Source organism: Curcuma longa, chromosome 10 (assembly GCF_044706935.1).
Source record: "Curcuma longa cultivar G26 ecotype Majalengka, Jawa Barat chromosome 10, ITB_CL_G26_1.1, whole genome shotgun sequence".
NCBI lineage: Eukaryota > Viridiplantae > Streptophyta > Magnoliopsida > Zingiberales > Zingiberaceae > Curcuma > Curcuma longa.
This window is the reverse complement of record NC_133870.1, coordinates 3,351,304-3,363,494: the sequence shown is the minus strand read 5'-3', so window position 1 is coordinate 3,363,494 and position 12,191 is coordinate 3,351,304. Positions and strand designations below refer to the sequence as shown.

At 34.1% G+C, this 12,191-nt stretch overlaps 1 protein-coding gene across 1 annotated transcript; it reads left to right on the top strand.

Annotated features, from left to right (window-relative positions):
* Window positions 1-1,010: 1,010 nt before the first annotated feature.
* On the top strand, window positions 1,011-1,670 carry LOC141836097 (uncharacterized). Its single transcript, XM_074723506.1, has one exon. The coding sequence runs from the start codon at window positions 1,011-1,013 to the stop codon at window positions 1,668-1,670; it is 660 nt and encodes a 219-aa protein (XP_074579607.1).
* The last annotated feature ends 10,521 nt before the right edge of the window (window positions 1,671-12,191 follow it).

Here is a 12,191-nt window from a genome sequence, read left to right as displayed (position 1 = left end):
CAATCGACTAATACTTATGATTAATCGACTGATATCTATTAGTCGAGTTGGTCAATCAATTAAGAAATATTCTGTTTCTTTCACCATCGGATTAATCGACTGAACAACTCGACAATTGTTGATCTATCTGCCTCTGCCTCTGCTATGACAATTATCCTATCCCAAATTAGCTAGCTGCTTGAACAATGGAGAGTCCCCTTCTTAGTTTTAGTTTGGAATGAGATCTTGATACATTAGATGCCAGACATTAGTATGAAGCAAGATTGCCTAATTCTTAAATTCCACATAGCAAACTAGGGTTTCACTACAAATAGCAGATATATCCTTTGTGTAGATGTTAGGATAATCCCTTTGATTTATGATGATAGTTATGATTCATCAATTTAAACCAAAAGTATCAAATAAATTTATAAAAATGATCAATCATGTAGAAGACTGGTGTGCTGGGCCATGTATACTTATTTTAAAATAATTGTGGTTGAATATTTATTCACACTAACTAATTACATTAGCTCTTATTGTTATTATGTATGTTTTAAAGAATATCTTAAACACATTAGTTTCATTAATTTTTATGTTCATAGAATTGATAAGTACAGACAATTCATGCTTAAATATCTTGCATGCTAAATAATTAACTTTTTAAAACATTTTAATTTTTTGCTAAAACTAAAAATATAATGTTTTTATAAATATATATATATTCGGCTTCCTGTCTACCATCCGATCAATAAATGGGTCCCCCTGATTTGCGTGGATGGCATATCTATGTTCCTGTTTGATATGCACAGTGAATCCTGGGAAGGCGGTGGGGCGGCCGCCGGCGTACGCCTCACGGACGTGGACCACTCAGCAAAGCGCTTGATTCGCTGTCAATCCGGTTCAGGCGTCATTATCATTTCGGCGGAATATCAAATATTCCCGGCATCATCGTGCCGAGATCGACGGCTCAGATCTATTATCCCTTGCTATATATTTCGACCTTTCCTCTTCCCCAAGCCAATCCCAAAATGTACCTGCTCGAGGTGCCGCTCGACGCGGTGGTTCTCCGCCTCATTTCAGTCCCCCGCGCCGTCCTCGCCGGCGGATCTTCGTGGGCGTGGGCCGTCGCCGTCACTGCGGCGGCGTTCGGCCTCTGGATTCGGGCCTTCGGGTCCAGATTGCTCGCGTCCACGCTCTCCCCTCCTCCTCCGCCGCCGACGATTCACTTCTCTTCGGCAGACGAGTCGAAAGCGGCACCGCCGCCGCTGGCGAGCGATGTCGCCTCCGTCGCGCATCCGCGGAATCGCTACCTGGGCGAAGTATCCGCAACGAAGAGACGGTTCAAGACGTACTACGACGGGAGCTCCATCGGCGTGACCGGAACGGAGGAGGACCATAGGGAAGTCGACGAGCGATCGCGGACGGCGCCGTGGGAAGAAGACTGGCGGCGGTGGGACGGGTTGCTCGGGGCGGAGCGCCAGAGGTGGGACTTGGGGTGGTATCGCTGCCTCGACATGGCGGCGCTGGACGGGAGCGTGGTCAGGTTGTGGGACGGAGGAGGGCAGCCCGGGCGAGCCCGACGGCGAGGCGACGGTGAACTAAAAAATGCAGTTGCTTTAGTGGGGGCAATTGCCGTATTTGTAAATTACAAGTATTTGGAAATTGTAAAAAAAATATATAAGAAATGATTTTATTTAATGACAATAAGGCCTCTGCCCTTTTCCCACATTCCTCTCTAAATAGGTTGAATTAATAATATTAAATAAGTATGTAACCATACTAGGCATTTTAATAATATTTATGAAGGGATAATAATAACAAGAATAATAAATTATAAACTTTTTAAAAAAAAATATCAAAAGACACTCTTAAACCCATTGATATCGGTTTCAATTGAATTTTAATTAAATATTTAATAAATATAGTCATCAAAATATTTTTTAAAAATGATTCATATATAGATAAAATAAAAGAGGTTAGATCTGTCAAATGGACAATCAAAAGATCAATATCATAATCCAGCACTAGTTGTTGAGCACACATATATGATCCATCACATAAGAAACTACATCAAACCCATGACACCACCAACACCAAGACACCATAGCCCCACATGTCCATACAAGTGGGCAACTTCATCTCAGGAACAGAGCCATCGACAGCTTGGATGCTACCGTGGTTTGAGATCTACAGACCGATACACATAGACTTACACCTTACGAAAAATCCAATTAAAATCTGGGATAATGTCTTGATAACGCATTCGATTTCATGCCTCCCATATATAGTATATCAAGCTAGAGATGTCGAGGTAGCACGCCTTGGTTTGCCGTCGCCCATTCTTGTAATGCCGCCCAAGAACCTGCTGCATCTCCTCAAAAGAAGTAAAATTTTATCAAATACCGAGTCAATGCTTGACCTTGCCCCATATCTCACAAACCTTGGGACATTCAAAAAACAAGTGGTGGTTGGTTTCTTCATGAAGTTAGCATAACTCACACGACTTGTTAAGCTCATACTCCACGCGATCCTTGGTCCTTAAGTGCCCATTTGCTAACATCCACAAGATAAACCGATGTTTAGGCATAACTTTTGGCCTCCACACCATCGGACTCCAAGCTACCTCCAAACCCCGTGACATAAAAAAATGATAAGCATTAGAAACCTCTTTTTTCCAACCAACAAACCAATCTATCATAGTTATATTAGCTCTCCCCACACCTTCGAGCTGTAGACAATCTTGTCCAATAAGTCTTTTAATTAGAGGAGAATCCGAAACCTCTGCATTCCATGTCCAAAAATCTGCATTCTTAACATAATGATGATACACCCAATTCGCCTATAGAGAATTCTTCCGAGATTGTATATCCCAAAGTATCTTACTTAGCAAAGCTTCATTCCATGCATGGAGATTCCGAAGACCATAGCCTCCATCCTTCTTTGATAGACAAATTTTAGACCAAGAGATAGGAGACTACTTAGAAGACCATACAAAACTTTGACAAATAACCTTGATCTTTTCAATTACCATACTTGGAATTGGTAGCATAGATAGCCAAAAACATATCATACCTTGAAGAACCGTGCCCACCAATTCCAATCTACCGATGTAAGATAACTTGTGCTTAGGCCACACATTAATCCTTCGAGTGATAACATCCAAAAGTGGTCCATAATTGGCAATACAAAACTTCTTCGCCACTGGTCATCAAAATATTATGTTAATGGTAGGTTGTTTTTCAAAAGGAACACGTTGAACAATCTAATTATAACGTATTGATAAGGATCATTACATCTATTAAAAATGTAAAAGTTCTTAACCATAGATTTGATACAAATAAATATTATAAAAAAAAATTAATTATCTAAAATTTAAAATATAGAGTATAGGAGTGCTCATTAATAAAACAACAGAAGTAACAAATACAATGATTAAAGAAGAATTAATATTTTATATGTACAAGAAATAAAATAAGTATGAGTGAAGGTAAAGATAATAAAAAAAATTTAAATTTTAAATTATGGTATATAGGAAAGAGTAAAATAAAAAATAAAGTAAGTATTATTGTAGATAGTTCACTAAATGATGAAGTTGTAGAAGTAGTTAGAAAGGAGGATAATATTATAACTCTCGAAATAGTGGTGGCGAAAAAAATTATTAATGTAATTAACATATATGCACCTCAAGTAAATTAGATGAAGACATCCAATCTAGATTTTAAGACAACCTAAATAAAATATTATAAAATATTCCATCAAATGATTTTAATGGAAGGAGATCTATATGAGCATGCAAGAGTGAAAATTAAAGAATATGTAGCAAAAAGGTAATAACACTCACTTCGAGTGCCCCTTATTGACGACCCCACAACGAGATGAGAGGAGTAAACCATGATATCTAGAGACCTCCTAGATGGGAAAGCATAAATTCTAGGAGAATGAATCCAACGAGAATCAACCATTGCCCAATGTAACAACTCTGCCACTTGAGTACCAACTCAGCTACGCCTATCGGGGAGTAAAAAATGAGAAATATAATAGGGTGGATGGAGGTTATGAGTTTGGAATAAAAAATAAAGAAGGAAAAACTATATTAGATTTTGTGATAACATATGATCTTATACTAGCTAATACATTTTTAAGTAAAGAAAATATTTGATCATGTTCAAAAGTGAGAATAATAAGTTGCAATTTGACTTTCTTATGATTAGGAAGAAAGATAGAAATAATTATAAAGATTGTAAGATCATCATTGAGGAAAACTTAACTACCCAATATATGCTAGTAGTGTTAGATATGTACCTCAAGCATAATATTAATAGAAGAAAATATATATGCGACTTTTAGAATTAAGTAGTGGAAGTTAAAGGATGGTAAACAAAACATATTTAAAGAGTGTAAGAGTACAAGCTATTAGGAGAAATACATGACGACTCGAACATGACATGAGATAAGATGATATTAAAATTGAAAATGATAACCAAGAGTGTACTCGGTGAGTCAAAGGGACATGTACTACTAAATAATAAATTTTGGTGGTAGAATGAGAAAGTATAAGAGAAAGTGAAGAAAAAAATAACATATAAGGAATTATGCACTTGTAAGAATGGAAAAATTTTAAAAAGTATATAGTAGCAAAGAAAGAAACCAAGAAAGCAATAAATGAAGTTAAAATTGAAACTTTTAAATGCTTACATTAACAACTAGATACAAAAGAAGGGGAAATGAACATTTATAAAATAGCTAAAGTGAGAGAGAGGAAGACAAGAAATCTTACTCAAATAAGATGCATTAAATATGAATGCAATATGATATTATTGAATGATAAGGAAATAAAAGAGTGCTGGAAGATGTATTATCATTAACTTTTTAACGAAGGTTTAGGTGACCAATTTAACTTAGATAATTTAAATAGGTCGAATGAGTTTAGAAGTTTAAATCTTTATCATAGAATTCATACTTCAAAAGTATAACAAATTTTAAATGTGATGTAAAATGAATAAGTAGTTGGACTAGATGATACTTTGATAGGGTTTGGAAATGCTTATGAAAATAAGATTTTCAATGACTTACAAAATTATTTAATTTGATATTAAAAATTAAAAAAATATTTGATCAGTAGAGGATAAGTACTCTAGTTCCCTTATATAAGAACAAAGGAGACGTACATAATTGTGCAAATTATTGGGGTATTAAACTAATGAGTTATACCATGAAACATTGAGAAAGAGTAATAAAAAAAATACTAAGGAAGGAGACCATGGTGATTTAAAATTAATTTAGATTTATGATTGAAAAGTTGATAATAGAAGTTATACGTCTTCTTAAACAACTAATTGAAAAATATTGAGAGCAAAAGTAAGACTTACATATGATATTTGTTGACCTTGAAAAAGCTTATGATAGATATAGAATCGATTAAGAGCGCTAGAGGGGGGGGGGGGGGTGAATAGCGTTTCTTTGTATTTTCATTCTTTTATGAAAAAACTTGCGTAAATCAGAACTTGCAGTGGAAAAGAACACAAGTGTACATAGTTGGTTTTACTTGGTTCACAGTCACAGACTGCTACTCCAAGGCTCACGATTAGTGATCATTTTCGACGGACAATCCACTAAAAGAACTCCCCTTTTACGAAAGGGAGTTTGTCATTTTTACAAATTATTTAGGAACGATAACACTGATACCGTCCTAAAACATTAAGTATAAACAAGCGAAAAGTATTTTACCGACCGAGTGAAATGGACTTGTAGTAGCCGGTGCAGCTCGGCGTGATGACAACGTTCCGAATGGAAGATTTACACGCAAGAGGTCGTCGTTGAGGCGTATTCAAATGCTTCTAGGGTTTCCCCTCACAGCTGTTTATATGGACTGATTCGGGTGCTTGGAAGTCCTTCCGATCGCCTTCACATCGTTCCGTCGATCCACTTTCGACGCTGACTCGATATTTTCCGGGTGACTGGATGCTGACGTGGAGGTTGTCGGATCAACTTTAACTCTGCAACGCCTTATCTAGATCCGAGCGCTTGGAACCTCTTCGGGCACTTGGAGGATGAGGTGTCCCGACCACTGGGACTTTGCCACCTCATTTGCCTCACTGGCTAGTTCCACTGACGCCCGATCGCCTAGAACCAATTCGGGCACCTGGACCGTCTGATCGCTTGGATCCAAATAAGGGCGCCCAAAATATAAAGTTCCAGCCTCTCCTTTCCCGCATTACAAGTTAGTCCAAAATTCAAAATATAACAAGAAAGTGAATAATTTTGCAAACTGTTTGATCTTGATCACTTCAGGTTTCTAGTGAAATCCTAGGTTAAATCGACGCCTACTGTTCCCCTTACTGAGAATGCGTCCTCACCCACTCCACTCGGGAGAATTTACCTTGTGCCAACCAAGTCCTCCAGACTTGTTGGACTTTTGCTCAGCCTCAATCCTCGGTCTCTAGGTCTTCCACTGCTAGATGTTCGATCCTCTAAACCCGTCTAAACTTTCGCCTGATGCTCTTGATCCGCCAAGACTTCCTGCCTAGTTCTCCTGACTAGGACTTTCTTGCCCAGTCCTCCAAACCAGATCTTCCATCTAATCCTCCAGATCAGGACTTCCTTTGCCTAGCCTCTAGCTAGGACTTCTGTTGCTTAGCTGCAACTAGGACTTCTCTGTGCTACCTGCACATTCAGTTAAAGCTCATCAGATTACTTCACAATTTTAACTTAAACCCTTTGTCATTATCAAAACTTAGGTTCGATCATCTGGTGCTCCCTACATCAACAATAGAGTCTAAGAAAAATTATATAGAGAATTCTAGAAAAGAGAGATATTAGCATAACATATATTGAAATAATTAAGGATGTGTATGAAGATGTAATGACAAAATTGAAATCATCAAAGGGAGTAACTGAAATATTTTCTATAAAGATAGGGTTACATTAAGGATCAACTCTAAGTCCTTATTTTTTTACACTAATCATGAATGAACACACTAGATACATTTAAGATATGGTATCATGGTGTATCTTATTTGCAAATGATATTATTTTAATAGATGAGACATGTACATAGAAGTAAATGCTAAGCTCGAATCTCGACGGAAAATATTGAAAGTGAAAGATTTTAGGTTTAATAGAGTAAAAATAGAATATATAAAATTTAAGTTTAGAAATATTAAATGTAATGAGACAATTATTAAAATAGGAGATTATGAATTATCTGTAACTGAGAGCTTTAAATATTTATGATAATTTTTTCAAAAGGATGAAGGGATTGAGAGAGATATTTTACATAGAATATAAGAAGAACGGTTGAAATGGAGAAGAGCGTTAGATGTTCTTTGTGATTATAAACACCTCTAAAACATAAAGAGAAGTTCTTCAAAATGATGGTTAGATATGTTATATTATATGGAGCTAAATGTTGGCTATAACTTGAGCATATAAGTAAAAGATAAGAGTTGCAGATATGATAATATTAATGTGGATGTGTTGACATACGAGGACAGATAAGATAAAAAATAAAAATATCAGAGAGAAAGTTGGGGTTGCGTATATTGAGAAAAAATTTTTAGTAAATATGTTTAAGATAGTATAAACATATACTTAAACAACCAATAAATATTCATTAAGTTATATGTAACTATAATAAATATGTAAATCAAACAGGAAGAGAAAGGCTAAAAAAGATATTTGATTAATAATAATAAAATAAAATAAAATTTATTTAAATATAGATGATGTTATAATAAAGGATAGAGTCTAATGATATAAAAAAATTTATATAACTAACCTCACATAATAAGATAAGACTTGATTATTATTATTATTGTATAAAAAATACCCTTAATTATAAACAACTTCTAAATCAAGGCACCTCCTACTTAAAAAAAAAAGTAAAAATAACACCTCAATATATTTCTCATTCTGGAAATATTTTTATTCAAATATTGTTACACCGTAACTATATATTAAAACGTGTTAAAATAAATTATTAAATTTAGTTAAAAAATATTATACATTGAATAATTTTATATAAAAAAATTCTTTATTATTTAGTTAAAATTAACATTATTTAAATATATTAAAAATTATTTTAAAATTATTATAGCAACTATTATACAACCGTGTATATATATGTTATTAAATGATAGCCATTAAATAGTCACTATAATTTTATGATAATTTTAACTTATGATGTTGATCAAATTTAAGCAATAATATTAATATTCTTGATCAATTAAAAAAATATTTTAATAATTTTGCAGGGACTACTCCATGACTATTATAATAATATTGAAATAAGGATATTTTTAATAAAAAAATATGGTAGAGCATTAATTTGACTTTATAAAAGAGTGTTCTTTTAATAATTCTGATAATTGAGGGTGATCCACTTTATTTTTTCTAAAATATTTTTTCTTTTAGTGGATGCTTTAAAAAATTAACGTAGTTGTTTACCAATAGTAGAATAAGAAAAAGAAAATTAAGATACTAGAAGACAAGCATTAATTTGTAATTAAGTGCGGATTAAAAAATGTTTTGGTTGGTGAGAAGATATTAATTTATTTTGTCGTATTAAGAGCATTTTGCTGAAACTCATCCTTGAAGAGGTTAAAATAATAATAATTCCATCTTCAATTAACAACTTCAAGTTTTAACATCAACAATTAATTAAATTTATGATTTGTTCAATTGTCTAAGAGGACATTTATATATTTAACTTGATTAATTAAAGTTAAGAAAGAGGACATTAATATTCAACACAACTCAATGCTTCATATATTTTAATCCAATAATAATAATAAACATTAAGCATTCGTCACGGCACTCCAAATTTATGCAGAAAATATGCAAAATGTCTGATGATATTGGAAAGAGATAAAAAAAAATGTCACTTGCTGAAGAAGTGGAAAGAGACAAAAAAAAATGACTTTTTTATTTAATAATTTTGAATTTGGGTCAATAATTTTGTTTTAAAAAAAGAATCCACTCATTCTGTGACTTGTTTACGTATAGAAGGTTAAATTAATAGTATTTAACATAAAAAAAATATAAACTATATGATATATTATCAAAATGGGGAAGTTACATGATAAAAACATATTCCCATATAATTTCTTGTAGTAGATGTTACATAATGCTTGTGAAAGATTCTTTTAACTATCATAATGTTACGTTTGTTAGTATAATCGATCTCTGATCAAGATTAATCAGATTGATCATATTTGAATTGGAATTTTAATATTTGATCAATATGTTAGTTGGTCGAATGAGATGTTAGGTAGGTCAAGATTGATCAGATACTTAATAAGATATAGAAAGTCTAAATGGGTTATGGGTGACCGAACACTTGACGGTTGAAAGTTCAACATGGAGTTGACATGAGATGAAAAATCTAAGTGGGTCATGATTGATTGAACACTTAGTGATCGAAAGTCTAACAGGGAGTTGACAAGAGGAAAATCTAAATAGATCATGGTTGATCGGATACTTAGTGATCAGAGATGACGGAAATCCAAATGGATTATAAAGGATTAAACACTTGATATGAGTGTGGAAGTCTAAACAAGTCAAGAAAGACCAGATGTTTGACATAGGAACAGTTTTAATAGGTCAAAAGTGATCAGATGTTAAGTGCGTGAAGTTTCAAAAGGTCAAGGATTGACCGTATGTGTATGTTGGATAATGAAAAGTCTCAACCATTCAAGATTGATTGAATGACTAGGTAAAGGAAGTCTTGATAGGTTGATATCAATCAAATGCACAAGCTAAGATTTTAACTTTGGAAAAGTTGAAATATAGGGAACAATCAATTGCTAGAAAGTGATAATCGATTGTTAATTATTAAAATTCTGAATTTGAGATTTGAGAGAGCAAGAGGAGTTTACCGGAATCCAATAATTAATTGTTAGAATGTAATAAGCACTCAACTGTCCGGCCAACAGCTAAGTGAATGCAAAATATATCCTTATACTTGATTTGAGACCGTCTTTTCTTTTTTCTCTTTTTAAATCTATATCTGGTAGTGTAGAAAATGTTATCGAACATAAGTTTCTAATACGCATAACATCTAAATTAGTTGTTTGATTTAGTAAATCTAAGAATTTTTTTAACACCTCACTAAATATTATGTCCAATAAATTTGAATCAATTTATAATCTTTTTATTTGTCTAGTTAAAAATGTTAAAATCGATGGAATTAAAATATCTCCACAATAGTATGATATTGTCCACTTTGGGCCTAAGTCCTCATGGTTTTGTTCTTGAGCTCTCCCCAAAATGCCTCATACCAATGGAGATACTTTCCATCCTTTGATATTTTCCATGTGTTTTAGATGTGGGACTATGTTTGCACCCTTGCAACCCAACAATCCCCCCTCAAACAAATGATCACAGGCCCCCCTCAACGTCGTTTTTGATGTCTGAATCCTCGACCCACTAACTTTTTGCCCCTCTCCACCCGACCTACTAGAACCTAGTCGCAACTATAACTTTTTGCCCCTCGGTCCACCCGACACCTTCCCACCTAATCGCATATTACCTAGTCGCAATAAATTTGAATCAATTTATAATCGCAACTTTTTATTTGTGTCTAGTTCCTTTGTTTAAAGTTCAAATCACATGGTGTTTCATGACATTTTCCGGTGAAGAGCGATTTCACTCTGATACCACTTGTTAGAACCGATTGACATCTACTTTGGACCTAAGCCCTTATGACTTTGTTCTTGGGCTCTCCCCAAAATGCCTCATACCAATGGAAATACTTTCCATCCTTTTAACCCCATGATCTTTTTCATATGCTTTAGCTTAAACCCAACAAAAAATGTGTTTGACATGAATGGATAGTCCAAGTCAAGAAAACTTGTTATCGTTACCCTTCTATCACTTACAATTTGGCTTTAGTAGCAAATTATGAATGTTGTTGATTAATATCCATCGCCATGTAAGGCTATTAGCAAGTTGTGCCACAACAAATGGTGGGACCGGGCCGGCCACCCCCATCCTACAACAAATGAATCCTACCTTTGCACATGCCATGTCATGTGTTTAGTAGCCTTCTTCGACATGAATAATCATTGCAACCTTGGTGCTACCATGAGATAATGCAACACCTTATATGGAACAAATTTTGTTCTTGGACACCTTGTAATGTCGATGGTTGTAAACCTTACAATTATAAGTGAAGGCTTCTTCTAACTATTTCCAATTTGTGCACTTTAAACACCAAACACTTAGTCCTTTTACCATTAAATTGTAGGAATATTTCAGTTCTAGCTATCAATAAAATTAGAGTTCATCTCACCATTGTTGACATATATGTGATCAAGTGAATATCCAACTCGATCCTCTATTTGGCACATTATATATATAATACCAATAATATATGGATTTTTTGCTAATAAGTTAGGATAATTTTGATTGTCATCTATTTGGTAAATCGAATTGCAAGTTGTTTAAACTAATTAATACTATGATATTAGCCATGCTCACTAGATTCACAACTAAGTATTTACAAATAGGTTGTTGGTCATGATAAGGTAGAATTTAGCCATGTCATCGGTGTAGAAGAGGGAGGGTGATCGGGTTGATCGACCAAGCACATAAGTACCATCGGAAGGAAACCAAGTGACTAGCGTGGTGGACACAAGGAGAAAAGGAGAAGGCTAGTGGTGGAGGAAAAACAAGGGTGTCATAAGCTATAGAATAAAATAATTTGACGAGTCAATCATTTTATTAGATCTATATATTAAATTAGTTACTTAGGTTGGAATTTATATACTTAATGATTCACTTATCAACTTGACATCACTATTTGCAATAAATAATCTACTCACAACATTGTCCTATATATTGTGAGGGAGACACTAATTGTTCAGAATGGATTCTTCTGTTGTTGCCTAATACTTTGCTAAGGTAGTTTGCATGTCTATACCAAAAGTCTTGTCTGTCTCTAGAAACAATATATTATATGAATGTTTGGGGTACTAAACACCAAACCTTTATTTATGATAATGTAAAAGATCATCTTGCCTGTTTTTTATGACCACAAAATTAAACTTCATAATGTAGCAGTAGGTGACAGGTTTAACAATAACTTAATCCATAATACTTGTGAGAGAAAAAAGGGAGTAAAGGTGGCCAACTTGCTAAGGATGGAGACAAACTAACCAGGTGGCAGATGACTATTGAAGTATATTGCTCTAGAACTAAGGGGGGGCATC